The sequence below is a fragment of the Crinia signifera genome, chromosome 6 (genome assembly GCF_055691185.1).
Source record: "Crinia signifera chromosome 6, ASM5569118v1, whole genome shotgun sequence".
In the NCBI taxonomy this organism is placed as follows: domain Eukaryota; kingdom Metazoa; phylum Chordata; class Amphibia; order Anura; family Myobatrachidae; genus Crinia; species Crinia signifera.
This window is the reverse complement of record NC_139222.1, coordinates 67,313,666-67,333,702: the sequence shown is the minus strand read 5'-3', so window position 1 is coordinate 67,333,702 and position 20,037 is coordinate 67,313,666. Positions and strand designations below refer to the sequence as shown.

At 45.7% G+C, this 20,037-nt stretch overlaps 1 protein-coding gene and 1 long non-coding RNA gene across 2 annotated transcripts in view; one reads left to right on the top strand and one right to left on the bottom strand.

Moving 5' to 3' along the window:
- Window positions 1-4,610, top strand: part of LOC146007686 (dual specificity phosphatase 29-like) — a 21,672-nt gene extending 17,062 nt beyond the window's left edge. Inside the window, exon 3 of the mRNA XM_083146219.1 lies at window positions 4,199-4,610. Coding sequence (XP_083002345.1) covers window positions 4,199-4,410 — 212 coding nt within the window. The 3' untranslated portion in view covers window positions 4,411-4,610. The remainder of the gene's footprint in view (window positions 1-4,198) is intronic.
- LOC146007687 (uncharacterized) lies at window positions 2,722-20,037 on the bottom strand. The gene is made up of 3 exons (XR_014444385.1): window positions 19,964-20,037; window positions 7,177-7,309; window positions 2,722-2,883 (listed from the first exon to the last, which is right to left on the bottom strand). It is a non-coding gene; the product is annotated as an uncharacterized LOC146007687 (long non-coding RNA).

Sequence of the window (20,037 nt, the reverse complement as noted above, 5' to 3'; positions counted from 1 at the left end):
CTTGTACGTGATGCTGTCTGTTTTCCGGTAGTGATCCAGGACTTTCACTTTATCGGCATAATTAAGGATACGCATAATGACCGGCCTTGGTCTGCCATTAGGGTTGGCCCTGTCTGGGCCGATACTGTGCGCCCTCTCGATTGCCAAAGGCGACCCTTTAAGGTCCAGTGCCAGTTGCTCTGGGATCCAGGAAGCAAGGAGGTCCATGAGTTCATGTCCCTTAATTGACTCCGGTATGTCTACCACCCTTAGATTATTACGACGATTTCGGTTCTCCAAATCATCCAATTTTTCAGATAAGGTAAGTATTTCCTTGGAGTGTGTGGCCATTGTGTTTTGTGCGGCCTGGAGGTAGTCTTCAAGGGAGGATATTCTTTGTTCAGCAGTGTCTAGGCATTGGGAGTGCTGAGTAAGTTGCGCCAAGGTAGAGTCAATGGAGGTCTTAAGCCCCGCCAACTTTTCGTCTAGCATTGGGCCTATAACTGCTGCAATATCATTTTAGAGGATCTGGGTGTGTTTGTGGTTTTTCTTTTGTTTTGAGAGCTTAGGCGGGTGATGGAGCGATCAGAGTCTGACGAATAGCCACACTGGGAGTCAGTAGGTGAGATGCGAGATGAACCTGTGGAGGACATTGAGTAAGGCACTAAAAATTTTTCCATACACCTCCTCCGGTAGGTATTTGCGATAGGTACTGGCCCATGCAGGGATAGATGGGTAGAATGTTGCAGGTGTGCTCAAGCAAAGAGAGCAAGTCACATTTCACTGAGATGATAGTATTCGCTAAGTGGTGCAGCTAGTATCCGCATTAGCATCTGAGGCTGAGTGTATTACAGTCACATTTCAAAGCAACAAATGAATAGAGATAACATAGAAGTAGGTAGCATTATCAGCCATGTTGAGCCAATCTTGCAGGTGTAATGTTCATATCATCAGGTTGCGTACACAGCTCTTCCCCCAACACAGGGAGAGAGATAGAGTAGAACAGAAGCCGTGTACAGTGGGGGGTGGCAGCTGCACTATGTTGGTAGATTTAGCAGGTCTGTGGCACAGTTCTGTGTCTAAGGAGCAGTTACAGCGTGTTGCTGTATGTTGGCAATAAAGATTTCAGCCCAGCAAGGAGGGGTATTGCAGAAGTGTAAGCACCCCAGCATGGATCGGCTAAGTAGCTGATAACCAGGTGGGCACTTAGCTGTGTTTATATATGTAAGGGTCGTAGGGTAAAACTGAGGATCCCGCTATGGGTATGCAGTTTGGGGCTCCGGGTATAACAGGGAGCAGAGACCTGCACGGGGCAAGAATAGGGTGCACGTTTCAGGGATATCTGTGCTTAAAATGGCTGCCGCTGGTGTCTCTCCTCTCCCTCTCTCACCCCTTCCCTTAGCGTCCAGCGCAGGGAGGCCGGGGGGTTGGATCGGGTTATTGCCCTGAATTGAATCGGCAGGCTGGTGTGTGGGTACCGGCGCAGGCTGGTTTGTGGGCTGCCTGTCGGCGTGGTAGTATCTGGCCGCCTATGGAGGCCTTTTCAATATCAAAGTTTCGTATTCTTGTTCTTGAAAAAACGCTGGGTTGAAATATCGCGGAGTTTCCGGCGCGCAAGATGATACCATTGTAGTGTATTGCAGCTGAAGCGCTGTGTTATGTATTACCACTCGCAGCGCTCAGCTTTTTTTGGACATAATTCGCCTTGTATTGCTGGCGAACTGCAGTTGTGACAGTTCAATTATTAAAGTATAATGTATTTCCAGTGTTTTATTTACCTTATGAAAAAAGGTTGTGCTGTGGGATGTATTTTACTTGTTGTATGGGAGGCAAGATTGGTTCTTTTTTGGAAGGTGTGAGGCACAGATCATCAGGGCTAGGCAAGAGGCAGTGAGGTACACTGCCGCTTGCCTAGCCCTGATGATCTGTGCCTCACACCTTCCAAAAAAGAACCAATCTTGCCTCCCATACAACAAGTAAAATACATCCCACAGCACAACCTGTTTTCATAAGGTAAATAAAACACTGGAAATATATTATACTTTAATAATTGAACTGTCACAACTGCAGTTCGCCAGCAATACAAGGCATAAGTCAAACAAAAGCTGAGCGCTGCGAGCCGGGGAAACCCAGCCAGCAGCAGGACGCATCTGCGCATGCGCACAAAAAAAAAACAACGAAAAGATTCCGACGGAGGTCTGCATTACCGCAGACCTAAGAACAGAGGGAAAAAAATCATACATAACGCGGAAAACTCCGTAAAAAGCACGCGAAAACACCACGAAAAAAAGGACTCCACTTCACTACAGAAATGCGAGTATTGATAAATCCCGCCCCTAGCCTTCAGGGAACTTAGTGGTTGGGCTGCCTCTAGCTAATTGTCTATCTAATTATAAAAATATTCTATACTAAGTGCGTATTGGAATATTGGAGTACTATATATATATCTATATCGGGTATACTGTATTCTATATTCCTGGATATATACATGGAGCAAACCATATTGGAATGCCTCTGAGATGTGTCAACCCAGCATAAATGTATAGTGAAATTATATGAGTGCAGATTACAAATGTGTGTGTGTGTGTGTGTGTGTGTGTGTGTGTGTGTGTCTTTAGACACTATCACTACTGTTTTATACCTTTGTAAATACAATCTGCACTAATTTGTATAATTTTCTGATTTTTTCAGACACACAACCGAGAGAGACTATCTAGTGACAAGTCCCAACTGTGTCTGCAAACTAAGTTATGTCCCTAAGAGTTACAGAGTAGCCAAGAAACCTTGTTGGGGCGATCGAGTGCTTGACACAATACCTCATATGTTTGGCTGCTCATCCATTCTTCACCATTTGCTCTTCTTTCTTCACAGTGGGCCTAATGCTGTGTAGGATGTACTGTACTCCTGTTTATTAAGAAGCAGAAAATTCAAAAAGTCACTATGCGAATTTGCTAAATGATAAGATTTCAGATTAAGTTGTTCATGCGGATAACTTTGCAGTTTTTTTTTTTTTTTAAACACATTTTATTGGTTGGAACACATCAGAATACAAGCAAATTCAGATACAATGACATTGTGCAAAAGAAGGTTAAATGTAAGCGATAAACAAATTTTCATTGTAATAATATGTGGTCCCGAGGAGAGAAAAAAAAAGGGGGAATTTTTCTTTTATAAAGAGATATGAGGTGAGAAGGAAAGTGAGAAAGAGAGAGAAGGGGGACTCACCAGGGCAGAGTGGCAGGCTGCCCGTTCGGGAGGTTAATTGGAACAACACAGTAAGGCACTGTTCAGGACTAACTACAAGGAAAGGGAGGCAGTGGGGATGGGAAGGGGGAGAGGGGGCCTCCATTATTGAAAGTCAAATGGGAGAGGGGAGTTTTGAAAGGCCAGCCAAGGGGTCCACACCTTATGGAAGGTTTTGAGAGAATGGCGTATGATCGCTGTCATATATTCCATTCTATATGTATACCATATACGAGAGAGTATTGCTTGCATAGGGGCTGGGGAGGGTTTCTTCCAATCAGCCGCCATTTGACATGTCATGGCCGTGCAGATATGTCGGTGCAGTTTGTGCTGGTGTATGGTATGCGTGGGTGATTTTAATGGAAGGAGAAAGTATTTGGGGTCCAGGGGGATGGCAACACCCAACAGGTTCGAGATTAAGGCTACCACTTCCTTCCAGATATCAGCTATCTTTGGACATGTCCACCAGATATGAAGAAAGTTACCTTCTGTAGGAAACTTTGCATGTTTTATTATCTTACTGCACCATTATACAGGGATCTAACTATTCCTGCAGGGATCTATACAGGGATCTAACTATTCCTGCAAAATATACACATTTCATGGATCATTTTTGGCAGCATTTTTGCTGTTATGTCTTATTATATGCTGCTTCTTTTCTGAACATAAAGGAGGAAAATTTTATAGGATGGGAGATTCAGAAAGTGAGAGATTTGGTAGAAAAAAAACTCTAGTTTTTTTTTTTTTTTTAAAGCAGCAATCATTTACACTGCAAAACCAGTTTGCTTTCGAAGTGTAAATGATTGCCGCTTTAAAAAAAAAAAACCTGCAGATTTCTAGACAAATCTATCACTTTCTGAATCTCTCATCCTATTAAATTTCATCTAATATGTATTGAACAACCATGAAAATCAGGGGGTTCCACACATACATCTTAATCTGAATGTGTTTTTGTTTTTTTTACTTTTCTTTGCAGGAAAAGTCCTTGTACACTGTGTTTTGGGTAAAAGCCGTTCAGCCACACTGGTCCTGGCCTACCTAATGATTTACCAGAACTTCTCCCTAGCAGATGCCATCCGCCATGTTTCTCAGTACCGCTGCATTGCTCCCAACCGTGGATTCCTGCAGCAGTTGCAGCAGCTGGAGCTGGAGTTGCACTGTGCACTTTGGCGGTGCGACTTGCTTTAACAGAAGCCAGGATCCCTAACAACTGCTCCAAAGAAATAGGTGTATATAGTCACTGTGCCACTCTGCGAAGTGTACCAACAGTAGAATATCTGTCTTGTGTGCGGAGGGAGGTATGCTCAAATTCCAGGTGTTTTTAAACAATGTATTCCTCCTTAACAGTCTTATAACTAATAAAGCCATTAAGCACATACACACATGGATTAATTGTTACCTGGCCTCTGTGGTGAAACTAATGCCAGGGGTACAGTCACCCAGAGGTGATCACCATTGCCAATGATGCCCCTCTGCTCTTTTGAGCTAGTGAGGGGGCAGAGCGTTTGCCGTTTAACCCAAAACAGACTAAAATGTGTGTGATATAAGGCTACCAAAATGCATTGGGGCATTCAGCCAGATAAAGCCGTCATCCTAACCTATTTTGATAACTGTAATCTGCTCCTCTCTGGCCTTCCTAGCGATCATCTTTTCCCTCTCCAGCTTATCGTCATCACTGCTGCTCCTCTCTGGCCTTCCTAGCGATCATCTTTCCCCTCTCCAGCTTATCCTCATCACTGCTGCCAGTCTGCCATCTCTGCCAGTCACTCCATTGGCTCTCTACTCCACTACAAGTAAAATGTAATCTCTCTCACTGACAAAGCCTGAATGCTCGTCCCTACATCTCCAGCCTCTTTTCCCTCACACTCATCCTTCTCTTCTCTGCTAATGACTGCCACCTCACCTTGTCCCTAAATGCGGCTTCCTATTTTCACACTTGGGTCAATCATAACGTTTAGAATGTCTTGCCTTCCGCCATTTATCTTACAACTTTAATTTAACAATCATCCATCTAACTTTGCAGTTGCGACCCTCCTCTGTCCTCTTCTCCCTACTAACCCACCTATAACCTATATATTAGCAGGTATCAGCCCTCTCCCTTTTCTCCATAATCATGCTGAATATTCACTTTAAATATGTATCTACAGTATGTGAATCTATATGGCAGCTGTGCTAATCTGTACTCATACGGTCAGTTTTATCCCATTGGAACACTTGTGGAAATAAAGCCTATACATAGAATACAATTGCAAAGGTTGTGTCTGTACATAGAATTTGCCTTTGGGAAATATACGTCTAGGTATTATTGACAGGCAAACCACACTCCCTCCTTGTCTTCACATGTGTCCTGATTTGGCCGTACAGGCAGCCAAACTGCAGAGAGATACAGCAGTTTCAACAAGCAGCTACTACGGGTTGGGATAATTTTTTCTACAGTATGATGGTCGACACCATTAGGTCGACATGGGTCTAGGACGATATGGGAAAAGGTCGACATTGTTCTAGGTCAAAAGGTCATTAGTTTGACAGGTCATTAGTTCGACAATGTATAGGTGGACAGTCAAAAGGTCGACATGGGGTTTTTCACCGTTTTTTATTTATTTCCGGAATATCAACACAGTCGACAGGGACACAGTTTAAAGTGCACCGCATCCCCTTGCATCGCTCGCTATGCGTCCTGAACACTATTGTATTCTCCCACCATGCCCTAGTGGATGGTAGGGCATGAAATACCACCTGTCGGTACATGTCGGCTCAAAAAACAGTGAAAAACCCCATGTCGACCTAGACACTGTCGAACTAACGACCTGTCGAACTAGGACCATGTCGACCTAGACCCATGCTGACCTTTTCCCATGTTGACCTAATGACTGTCGACCATCATGCTGTAGACCAAATTACCGCATCCCGCTACTACACATATTTTATATTTTAAATGCATAACTTGCCTATTCTTACTAACTAAACACCTGTGGCTCCTTCGTAGCACATTCAGTGGCGCAGACAGCTGTGCCGGGCCCTGGTGCTCGTATGGGTGGTGTTGCCAGTCCCCCTCCTTAGGAAATATATTTTTTTTGAAAAAGCTTAGAAGTGTCCACGGCACGCGCTGCTCAGGTGTATGTGTGTGTGGGGGGGGGGGGGGGGGGGGAGGAGAAGGCTGATGTTGGAGGAATTGGTTGGCAGGTGTAATCACTCACCAGGAAAGAGGGGTGAGCAGGATTTAGTTTTTCTGGATTAGGATATAAAACACATTTTTGGGGCATAATCCCAACCTTCTAGTGCTTAACCCTACTGCACTGTAACCAGGTGCAGATTTGCCATAGATTTTACCGGAAAAATTCCCAGAAGGCTAGTCCACCTGTGAGGCCACCTGTCAGACACTGGCTTAAAAAAAATGTAGCCCCACCCCCTCCTGTCTCCCACATAAACAACCTTTGCCCTAACTAAGGCGGGTGCTAATCTATATCCATTGTGACATCTGTTAAAGAGACAGAAATAGGTGCTATCTGGGGGATGTAATTTCTGGTGTTCCAGGACTCCATTGGAGTAAGGGGTGGGGATATTTGAGATTTGGGGGATTATGGTAATGAGTTGTTTGTGTGCTCAATGGAGGTTTGGGGTCTGTGTTCTGTCTCAGTGGGGGGGAGGTGAGGTATTATTTGAAATGTGGAGGTTTTGGTTTGTCACAGCAGCTTAAAGGTAGGGGGCTACTAGACTGTGTCAACCATATTGAAACCAAATGCTTCCACACAGGTCAGAGATGTATTCATCCCACCTATTTTGGCATTGGCTCTGTCTACATTGGATTTGCCGTTGTCCACATGAGACCACTTCTACAATTATTTTTTGGGCCACTTTCAGTTCCCAGCTAACCATAAAAGACACTTGCAGCTGTCTCTATAGTGTGTTCTAATGAAATGTTATTGGTTTCAGTCACAGCGAAGAACACCTTACCAGCATTGTTACTTGATATTTGATGTATCTTCTGTAGCAGCACTTAAGTATTTCCATCCAGCATGGGCTGATTGGGGCAGGAGATTGTCACAGCAGATGCACAGTACGTGTGTTACTATATTTTCTTAGCTCACTGCATACAATACAGAACAACTGAAGGTAAGTGTTAAGGTGGATTTCCTTCCTCAAATCTAAAACCGTATTTACCATTGTTTACTGTATTTAGGAAAGTGACGCTAGGTTCATCTAAATTGCTTCAAAATAGGAAATGTGGGGGAAATATACATCTGGGTTTGCAGTTGTAAATTGTCAGAAATGGTTGAGATGTGTCCATACCGCCTGCTTCAATCTTCAGATATAAAATACACTCTAGTTAACATCAAGTCAAATAAGATGGAAATATATGTTTATGTGTATTGCTACCCTACAGAAAAAAAAATGTTGCCTCTAAAAGACGACTTGTTTGGTCACTGACTATCATTGAGAGTTAGACCAATGGCAGCTAAACCATTACCTGACTGCCTGTAGGACACTTATACTGGGCAGCTGTATATTAGTTGCAATTTAAGGCCCCATACACTGTGCACTTTACCTGCAATTTGGGCTCTTTTCCTGCAATTGCGGTGGTCGCAGGAAAAAGCCCACATTGCAGGTGAATGACAGATGGTCCGATGCGATGTGCGGTCCCATGCGTGTCGCACCGGACCCTCCGAGATTCACCGACTGGAGAAACAATGTGCAGGATTGCTTCCGAGCCAGGCAGGCGAATGCGATATATCGCATGCGATCCTGCCGACTGAGAGGCGCAAGGGGACGTGCGACTTCTCCGAGGGGAACGTTGGCCGTGATGTATGGGGACCTTTAGAGCGGAGCTACAAAGCAGCCAACTCCAGGTTGTAAAATACTAGATTGACAGTCAATAAGCTGACATCATGGGGGATATTTACTAAAGGAAATTTGTAAAAAATAGGTGTATTTGTATCCAGACAACACAAAAATGGTTCACATGTTTTATTGGTCCACAAATTGTCAGTACAAAAGTGTACCCATGTGGGCTCACATTGCTAGCCACAGATTAGCATACCAATAGTTGTCCATGTGGATAGTAACTCAAGCAAATGGTGAGAAAACATGTTGAAAATGTGTGTGTGTGTGTGTGTGTGTGTGTGTGTGTGTGTGTGTGTGTGTGTGTTGAACCTGTTGACCTTTTACCTTTTGTTTATGTCGACCTATTACCTGGCAACTAACAGATTGTCATGCTTTCATCCTGATACCCTTCATCCCAAACCTTATACTGGCTATACATCAGAATAATATATCATTACAACCAGCCAACCAGTTGGCGGTTGGAACTATAATCTGGCATTGTGTGGGAGTGGGTGATAATCATTCATTTGCTTCCACAAGCTGAAAAAGAGAGAAGAGCAGTTGGTCCAACTAGAAAAATCAAAACATCCAAACCTACAGCACATAAGAAACAATGTGTACACTTGCTGCAAGTCTGGGTAGAAGACAAAGTTAATTGTTTACATTGTGCACATTAAAACTGTGCTATTTTGTGTTACTATATATTAACCATTGGTGTCTAAGGTAATTTGGAGAACATTTTTGCTAATGTATTTCGTTACTAAGAAAAAAATAAATGTAGCTAGGTATAATGTATGGGGTAAACAGATAACAGATGTGTTCCGAAGGATGCATGTATAAGTAAACAGTTCTCAGGTAGTCAGTGGAAAGAGATAATGGGCTCATTGATGACAAGCAGACGCTGCAAAAATGTCTCCCACTTGTGTACATACAAATGTGCAGTTTCACCAGACATTCCCTGCAGTCTGAAATGGCATTGTCACTTCTTAACAAGTTCTACCTGTGTGACACTATGCTGCTTTCAGACCGCATAAATGGCTTTGACCCTGTATTTGAAAACGTTTCCAAAAACGGGTCTGCCAGATAAAACCCCTTTCACACCGCAGCTCTTAAACGGTATATTACCGTTTAAGTGCCGATTTTTTGACACTGGCAGACCCGTTTTTGGAAACTTTCCAAATACAGGGTCAAAGCCAGTGCAGCCTTCAGCCCTCCCCTCCCCTCCGTGCAGCTCCCCCCCGCGCGTGTCGACACCCCCCGCGCGTGTCGACGACCCCCCCGCGCGCGTGTCGACGCCCCCCCTTGTCGACCTACACCCGTGCAGCCGGTACCTCCTTTGTGGATCCCGGCACTGCAGTTCTGTATGGTCGGAAGCACTTATGAAAAAAAGTGTCTTTCAGAAAATGGCTGCCCCATAGGAAAACCTATTTAAAAAACGAAAGACAGTTTTTTTAAATAGGTTTTCCTATGGGGCAGCCATTTTCTGAAAGACACTTTTTTTCATAAGTGCTTCCGACCATACAGAACTGCAGTGCCGGTATCCACAACGGAGGTACCGGCTGCACGGGGGTAGGTAGACACGGGGGGGGGGGGGCGTCGACACGCGCGGGGGGGGCGACACGCGCACGGGGGGGGTGCGGGGCGGCTCCAGTGCTGTGAATATTTAATGAGCGCTCATTAAATATTCACTGTGCTGAATTTAGGACCCAGCTCATTGGCTGGGTCCTAAATACCGTTTCAGAACCCAATTTTGAGCCTAAAATACCGGTTCTGAAACGGGTAGGACCCTGCATTTTAACCGGTTAGAAAAAACTGTATTTTCTAACCGGTTAAGTGGTCCTGCACCTTTCAGACCGCACAGATTACCGTTTTAAAACGGTAAAAAAACGGCAATATACCGTTTACAAAGTGCGGTCTGAAAGGGGCATTATGCAGCGTGTTGCATATGAACAACTGTCAATTCTCATTCTATTTGACCTACAGTATCTGCAGCCTTTGACACTGTCAATCACCCACTTTTATTTCCCCCCCCCCCCCCCCCCACACACACACACACACACACAAACAAGCATATGCCATTGGTCTCCATGAATCCATCCGGTCTCAGTTCATACTGAATACTGCATTCTGTTGTGTTCAATAAGGATGGGTCTGTGGATCCTTCCTCTTCTCTACAGATCCTCCCTAATGCTGTGTACACACGGGGGAGATAGGGGCTATAATCGCTGGGAATATGGTCGCAGGCGACCATATTGCCAGTGATTGGGAGTGTGCCCCGGCGATAAATCTCCGGGTGCGCGCTCCCGTTTTCTGCCCCATTGTAATCGCTGGTCGCAGGAGCTTGCTCCTGCGACCAGCTAATTACCTCTGCGGGTCCCCCAGCAGAGGTTCGTTTTCAACAGCGACCATCTCTGGTCGCTTGTTGAAAAAGAGACACTGAGCAATATATTGCTCAGCAATATATTGCAAGCAATATATTGCTAGCAATATATCTCCCCCGTGTGTACGCACCTTTAGTGACCTCACTATTTCCTTCTTTTACCACGGTTACCTATATGCTTGGTGATTACACTAAAAACTTTACCATTCCTCCCATGATCTCTCTCCCCAATCCTTACATTGGACTCTTCATACATCTGAGCCTTTTTTTCTGGAAGGCCATGCTTTTTTTAAACGGAATGCTTCCACGTAAGAACTCAATATATTCCCTCTCACATCTCCCTCCTGGCTGTCCCAAGTCCACATGCCATTCCCAACTGCAATCCATCTTCAGCACACCTTGCTGTTCTTTCTATCCATTCTATGTCAGATTGCCTTCTCTGATACCTGCTCACTGGTAAAGCTCTCAATCTATTTCTTGCTTATTCTGGCCATTTTATAATATCGGCCCTTATTCTAGTTGACTCGGACGGATGCGTATTTTCGGATGGCCACTGAGTGTTCTCAGCCCCGCCAACCGCACAGATCGCTTACACCGTCCGAATGCGGTAAGAAACAGAGCGAATGTACTGCTACTGGATGTTTCTTGTGAACAACTCCCACAACTGTGGGAACCTCCCCCATCCTCTGATGGTCGCCGACCATTGAATCATGGACCGAGCAGTCAGACAGCTCCGAGTGCTCCAGACGACTCGGACATTTCTCTGTGCGAACGCAGGGATATGGGCGGGCAGCTGGCATCCGGCTATGTCAGCTGTCCGCCCCCCACACATGCGTCATGGCCGGATTACCATACGTATACCCAGCGTTTTAATGGGAACGCCCATGAAACACGGGGTGTACGCATATGGTAATAAGCCCAAACAGCCCTTTACACCCCTCTCCAACCTGTGTTCAGATTGTTCCAACCGATCATTTTCTGTACGGAATTCACGCCGTATTCGGACGTGCGCGGCTTTCGCACATGCGCAGACACACAATACGTCTCTTCCAAAAACCTTCTTTCTTTATATTTATATTGGGGTGTTGGTGACACTCAGGAGGACTCTCTTCTGAAGCTGCATAGCGCCACTTGTAATTTGTTGTTCACTTTTGCGTTCTACAATACATCGGCCATCCGACTGAACACGCAGCCGTCCGACTCAATCAGAATAAGGGCCATTATAGGGGAATTTGACTAAAATGTGAATTCTATTTTACATGTGATGTTGCTATGGGATCAGAATCTACACCTTATTTATTTAGCACCCTCTAGATCTGGGGTAGCCAACCCTAGTCCTCGAGAGCTACCAACAGTGCATGTTTTGCAGGTCTCTCACAGAATCACAAGTGCGCTAATTAGCTCCATCTGTGTATCTTTTAAAATGTGTCAGTGATTAATGAGTGCAGCTGTGCAGCAGCAAGGTTGTCTGGAAAATGTGAACTGTTGGTAGCTCTCGAGGGCTAGGGTTGGCTACCACTGCTCTAGACGATAGTAGACACGATCTGATTGGTTGCCCATAGCAACACCACATGTGAAGTAGAATTGACATCTTAGTAAAATTCCCTCTGAGTTTTGACAGGAGTGTTCTATACAGATAATTCTTTTTTTCATGTGTTATTAAAAAGAACTTGTGCAGAGAGAATTAGATATGGGTGAAGTTTTACTTCAAAGTGAGATCTATGTTGCAGTGCAAAAATAAAGCAGCCAGTATTTACCCTGCACAGAAACAAAATAACCCACCCACATCTAAATCCCTCTGCACATGTTACATCTGCCCCCCTGCAGTGCACATGGTTTTGTCCATTTGAGATGGAATTTAAATCTGTTTGTGACACATTGATTGTGCCTAGCATGTGGCTGCTGAAAATGGTGATACTGATAAAGATGTCGGCATTAGAAATCCTGGGGCTCTGTTCACGGATATATCTCAGGGTGCCCAACCCTCAACCTTCACTTAGGGGAGCACAGTTATATAAGGAGGTACTGTCCTATATGGTGGGCACTGTCCTATAAGGGAGGCTCAGACATACAAGGAACACCCTGTTCCCTGCACATATTTTGGGAATAAGCAGGGTAATTGAGTATATGTGGGGAGATTGCCTGATCTCTCTAGAAGTAGCGTATGAAATGGGGCCAGCAATACTTCACTCTGAATTGAACTCAGAATACATAGGAGGGTGCAGTGGTAACGTATATGCACTATTCTCCAGCTTGCATGCCCTCTATAATAGTTACCCAGGGCAGCCAGACACCAGTGGTACAGTACAGTTGGAAGTTGTTCCCAGTGCCAGCAGCATCTAGACACCTATATCGTGCACAGCTGCCATATCCCCTGCAGTGCTGTAACCGTGCCATAATCTCTGTGATGGACATTAGGAGGAATACAAGGAAATCCAGGACCATTAGGGCAATAAAGGAACCTGATCCTCACGGAGCTGTGATCATAGAGCCCAGACACACACATAAGCAGGGCCGGCGCCACCACTAGGCAGCTCTAGGCATTTGCCTAGGGCACCGGCCACTGGAGGGCGGTAGCCCGGAGCTGGGAAACCCCCTGGATGTAGGTGAGCGGCTAAGAGGCTCCCCCACCACCCCCAGCAACCTAGTCGGCTGCCGATGCATCTCCCCCTGTCATTTCACTTCTGACAACCCACCCGCCCAACGCCACTGTGGAGAGACGCGGCACCCGGCAGGTTCTCCCCTCTACCCCCAGCAAGCTCAGTGGCTGCCGCATCACTACCCGACCCCTGCCAGACGCCTCTGTGGAGAGACGCGGCACCCGGCAGGTGAGCGGGTTCTCCCCTCTACCCCCAGTAAACTCGGCGGCTGCCGCCGCACAGCTCCTGCTCTGCCCCCCGGAGCGACTGCATCCTCCATCCCCCTCCCGCAGCGGCCGCATCATCCCCCCCCGTAACAGCGTGACGGTGGGCGCCCCCTCCGCCTGGGTAGCTCCGGTGCCTAGCACCGGCCCTGCACATAAGGAACATTCTCTGCTAGGCTACAGCCCAGAGACTAGAGCCCATAATGCTGGATGCAGGCCCTCACCCACCAGAGCCTATACAGCAGGGCCACGGCTCTCGCAGTTATAATTATATCACAGACACTGCAGTGTGTCATCCAGGACCCCCCCTGTTCCCCGTCCCCAGTCCTGGAGGACACACTGCAGTGGCTAAATAGAATCTCATGTCAGCAGAAGTAGAACATCATGCTACCTGCAAATACAGCCTGCTTAATAATCAGCCACACATGTTTGACTGCAATTTGCCTATCACTGATCTAGAGGAAGACTATACTAGGTACTTATGAGTTATCCGGGCGCCCGATTTCTAAATCGGGTCGGATCGGGCACATCGCATCGCATCGCATGCGACCATCGGATGCGATGCGATGCGATGACCCGATTTTTCCATAGGAATCAATGTTAAAATGGACTGAGTCCATTTTAACATGGAATTCAATGGGAAAAAGGGGTCCTTTTCATACCCCTACTATCCAAGTGGGCATGGAGTTGGATATAAACCTGTGGCGAGCGTAGCGAGCCACCGAGCCCGAAGCGTGGCGAGCGAAGCGAGCCCCGCGAGGGGACGGTATTCTATGTCCCCTCGCGGGGCTCGCTACGCTCGCCACGCTTCGGGCTCGGTGCCTCGCTGCGCTCGCCACAGGTTTATATCCAACTCCATGCCCACTTGGATAGTAGGGGTATGAAAAGGACCCCTTTTCCCATTGAATTCCATGTTAAAATGGACTCAGTCCATTTTAACATTGATTCCTATGGAAAAATCGGGTCATCGCATCGGATGGTCGCATGCGATGCGATGCGATGCGATGCGATATCGTATCGCATCGCATCTGATTGTATGCCTTAACTTAAGGCATACAATCAAAAAATCGGGCGCCCGGATAACTCATAAGTACCCTATACTAGAGATTTAAACTGCCACACCTCAAGACTCCATTTCACCTGGTTTTAAACTGCCACAGAACCTGTGTCATTAATATGTGTCCCAGATTAAAGGGATGAGTTGGTAACCCTAATACTAGATGAACCCTGTACTAAGCTACATACAACCAATCTCACCTATAATAACCTATCAATAAATACTCCCAATATAGCCAATAACTGCAAAAGCCAGGAAGACTAGGGGCTAGATGCACTAAGCTTCAAAAGTGATAAAATGGAGAGTGATAAATAGCCAGCCAATCAGCTCCTACCTGTCATATCACAGGCTGGGTTTCAAAAATGTCAGGCAGGAGTTGATTGGTTGGTGGTTTATCACTCTCCATTTTATCACTTTTGAAGTTTAGTGCATCTGGCCCTATGTTTTTATTTATGTAAATATAAAGGACTGTAAACTCTCATAGTAAATATTTGCAGTGTGTACCAAGTTAAAATTTGTAAAACACAGAATTACTTTGATACATCAGTGTTAGCTGTAAAACCCCTTCTAGCCAGTAGGTGACAGCAAAGACTAATAGGTCCTACAGAATTGTACCTAGTAAAACATCTACATAGGTATAATTGAACAATGTTTGTGTGTGAGTGTGTTCAACGATAACTCTCAAACGCTTTAACTAATCGTCTTCAAACTTTGTACACTAACTTATCATCTTAAGGGACAATCTAAGTTTGAAGATGGGTTTAATCGGACAAGCCCATAAGGCTGTCATAAGGGTCCATGCTATTTCTGTTGTTTTCATGCATTGTGATGTGTCATTAGAATTAAATGAAAAACATTTTCACTTTACAAAACCTTTGACAAACTGAAATTAATAAGCAACTCACTGGCAGAGTGGTCTGTGGGTACTTGTTTCCTATCTGGGCGCCCAGGTTTTCTACGTACGGCACCGTAATGAAATCGGATCGCATCGGATTTGGTACTCGATGATGTACGATGGCATACGATGCTATCCGATCCGATTTCATTTTAAATCGGATCGCATCGCATGCGGTGACGCGATCAACCTGATTTTTACATTGGAATCAATGTTAAATGGTCCCCGAGACCCGATTTTACATTGATTTCAATGTAATAACCCCGCAAACCCACGATTTGTATAGGAAACCCCCCCTGATGCTTTAAAATGCGCCTCCATTGTTAACGCCACCCCAGTATTGACGTCAACCCGAAGCGTGGCGAGCGGCGGCGGTACGCGTCCTCCGACTTTTTCATACCCCCACTATCCACGTCAGCGTGGAGTTGAGAATAGAATAGTGTGGCGAGCGCAGCGAGCCACCGAGCCCGAAGCGTGGCGAGCGCAGCCGGATACCTGTGAAGCCCGCGAGGGGACACGGATACCTGTGAAGTATCCGCGTGCGCTCGCCACGCTTCGGGCTCGGTGGCTCGCTGCGCTCGCCACACTATTCTATTCTCAACTCCACGCCGACGAGGATAGTGGGGGTATGAAAAAGTCGGAGGACGCGTACCGCCGCCGCTCGCCACGCTTCGGGTTGACGTCAATACTGTGTTTCTGTGCAGATGTGACAAGGGGAGGGCTTTAAAGGGTTAATAAATACAGTAGTGTTACAGATGGCCCATCCTATGGGCCAACCATAAAAGCGGGAACGAAATCGGATCGCATCGCATCGTTCAATATCGTGTATGTGCATTTGTGGTATCCGATGCGATGCGATCCGATTTTGATACGGAGAATAGCATGGTGCGCAATTAACTTAGCGGGCGCCCAGATAGGAAACAAGTACCGGTCTGTGAATCGAACACTGTAGGGTAGGTGGATACTTGGAGAACTGCTCTGGCTGCTGCAGCAGCTTCTGCCCTGCTGTGGTTGGGAAGGGAAGGTGGATAGTTGGAGACCTGCTCTGGCTGCTGCAGCAGCTTCTGCCCTACTGTGGTTGGTAAAGGTAGGTGGATAGTTGGAGAACTGCTCTGGCTGCTGCAGCAGCTCCTGCCCTGCTGTGGTTGGGAAAGGTAGGTGGATAGTTGGAGACCTGCTCTGGCTGCTGCAGCAGCTTCTGCCCTGCTGTGGTTGGAAAAGGTAGGTGGATAGTTGGAGACCTGCTCTGGCTGCTGCAGCAGCTCTTGCTGTGGTTGGGAAGGGTAGGTGGATAGTTGGAGACCTGCTCTGGCTGCTGCAGCAGCTTCTGCCCTGCTGTGGTTGGAAAAGGTAGGTGGATAGTTGGAGACCTGCTCTGGCTGCTGCAGCAGCTCTTGCTGTGGTTGGGAAGGGTACAGTAGGTGGATAGTTGGAGACCTGCTCTGGCTGCTGCAGCAGCTTCTGCCCTGCTGTGGTTGGAAAAGGTAGGTGGATAGTTAGAGACCTGCTCTGGCTGCTGCAGCAGTTTTGGTCCTGGTGTGGTTGGGAATGGAAGGCGGAACAAGAATTGCATAAACATAAACTTTCGCCTGTCCCTTAAGACTAGTACTGAATATTTGGTTATTGCTTACTTGCTGACATTAATGCCTTCACGCCATCTCAGACAGGCTACCCACATGTCATTTGCAGAAACTAAATTTTCTGGGTAAACTATTCAACAGAAATTTGGGGGCATATTCAATTAGCCTCAGCCTTTCACAGCCCTGCAATCAGATAGTCGCCACCCCACCAGAGTTGTGAAAGGCTGTGAATGGCTTGTGAAAATATCGCGATCGGTGATTAACTGCAAATCTATTTGCAATTCACCATCAAATGATTTTTTCTGTGTGTGAAACCTGTGCAATAGAAACAGGCTGATCGGGGCTGGAGCGGACTTCACACCCTCCCTGAAAACCTTGGGAATGCCTGCATTTTTCCTGACACTCCCAGGAAACAGCCGGGTGACACCCACAAACACTGACTTCCTGTCAATCAACTTGCGGATGGCTTGCAATCAGTAAAGATGCTGGATTTTATCACTGGGTGGCCTTGTGCATGCGCGGTACAATCCATACACATGCACAGTAGTTCGGTAATCGTCCGGCTTGCAAATCTGCAGCGAGCAGGTCTGAAAAACCTCCTATATTGTCAACGACGGCATGTTCAACGGGGAGGGCCGGGTGACGTCAATGAACAATATCATTCGGTGTATATGCACTGATTCGTTCATCGGGGAGCACCGCCAATATCGTTAATGATATCGGCGGTGGTGTGATTCGTCTAGTCTATACCCTGTATTACCGCAGGTTGCACTTACCTTAGGTTCTCATCGCACTCTCCTGAGGTGCCAACAGAAACCTACAGTACATAATGCTTTTTTAACTAACTTGGTGCACCACAAGCACATTAATCCATTGCACAAAGCACTTAACGATGAACCTATGTGTTAATAGACATTACAGTGGGAGAAAATAGCCTTAAAATTGAATAGGTTTGGTCATTAAATATCAAGGCTATCTCCACTGTAAGCCCCGCAGCTAATTAAATATACCCCATATACTTGCTAATTAGGATTGTCATGTGCAAAGGACCAGCAACGCTAGGTATTTAAATCAGCTTCAGTGTACTCCAGATCACTCAGCAGCTCCATTAGTTAAATGAATCTATTAAGCCAGTCTAAGGAGTAGTGCTGAAGTCAACAGTTACTAGTGGTTACTAGAACGTTCCAGTTTATTAGTTATGTCCATTCCAAAGGCTTAATTGTGATTTGTAAGGAATTGCACAGTTTCTGCAAGATCCAAGTGTTATGTCTCAGGATGCAGCCTAGGATCACCACAGATTCACAACCTTAGCAAAACACGGTGGTCAGTCTGCATAAGCTGCAAATTGACAGCCTCCGCTTTTAAGAATGGTGCTCGTTGAGAGTGATTAGTAGATGGTTTATTATATCACCATGTCATATGGTTACCATTCTAATTTTGGCAGTGCCTACACAATAGTGGAAGGTTTTGTTGGGCAAAGTGCACACACACTAGGACTAGAAAATAATTATTTGGAGGAAGGAATTTCTGTTTCTACTGTTGCATCTTGGTGGAACCAACAAGTTACGTTGAAAAGACTTGAGACTATGGGGGAAATTTACTAAGATGGAAGTTAAATTTCAGATGGAATGTTGCTATGGACAACCAATCAGAATCTACTTCTTATTTAACACCTTTTAGAAGATAATAAATTGGTTTGGTTGCCTATAGAAACATGCCATCTGAAATAGAACTCCCGGCTTAGTAAATTTCACCCCTTATATTTGTCCTAATGAATGTAAAAAGAATTAAATGTTCCAAGAACATTGCAGTTTTTAGAACAAAAACAGAACAAAGGTAAAGGGTATAAAACAAATAACTCATACTGAAAACATCATGACAATAAATAAAAAGGTGTAATTAAAAAAAATATATATATGAAAAGACAAGAACATACACACATTTATATTGACCGCATGCATTATGTAGACCTTAAAGATCATGCAAAACAACTCCCTACAGTGGCGATGGCTAACCTTGACACTCATCCCTGCATGTTGAACTACACATCCCAGCATACCCTGCATCAGTATTAGCATGGCCAGATAGCAAAACTGTAGCAGGGCATGCTAGGATGTATTATTTTTAGAAAGATAGTTTAGCGCATTACAGTATGGGCCATATTCAATGAGAAAAATTCGCAGTGCATGGCGAGAGATTTTTTCTCTCGCCATGCACTCGCCCTGTTCCGGAGGGCTCGCTGCCACTCCTTCTCCCACTATTCAATCTGGTTAAGACTCGCCGCCACTCGCGGCGAGTCTTAACCCCTGCAGCGGACAAGCGTCCGCGGCAGGGAGCTGGCAGGGAGCCGGGGGACGGTGGCAGCCAGGGAGATTAAAGTCTCCCTGGCTGCCCCAGAACATATGTGGAGGGGAGGAGGGCTCCTCGGGACCCAGGCAGCACAAGCTGCCCCCCCCCCCCTATAGCCAGCGGGGGACCCAGTATTCACTGCACCCGATAGTGCATATGTAATGATCGGGTGCAGTGAATATATGAATATCTAATGAGTGGCTCGAGAGCTCCGGCCCCCTGCTGGCTGCTCTGTGTAAAAAAAAATAATAATTAAAAAAATATATAAGCACATGAATAAAAATAACATGCCCCTTCACAGAAAAAAATTCCTGATTTTTTGACACCAAAATAAAAAAAAAAAAAACCTTTTAGTTTAAAAGTTCACATTCCAGTTCTCCATGAAAAGATGGAGAATTGCTACATGGAGAGACACGACGAAAATCACTTAGAAAGACGGGGAAAATATCACATTGAATAGGGTGTTTCACTTTTGGAGAGCAAAATGCTCCTTCCAACGCGAAAATAGCACAAAATCGCCATAAAACACGGCAAATTTTTCTCATTGAATATGGCCCTATGTCCAGCACTGACTTATAATTTTTAGGTGAACCCAAATCCCCTGCAGCTGAGATACAATGGGGTGCTCAGCCCCAAAATTCACTGGTGCTGGGCTGGGGTGGTCACGTACGGCATTGGATTACATTATAACTTATTTCGTTCCTGAAAGCTACACCATATGAGACATATAAAGATGCAGCCAGAGGACAGCAGCAGCACCCAACGAGTAGTATTATTTAGTAGACTCCTTACATACCTAGCAGTGCATAAAAAATAATGTTGGAAATCCTTCCGTTTGTCCATTGTCAGAGACCATTGAGGTGACTTGTG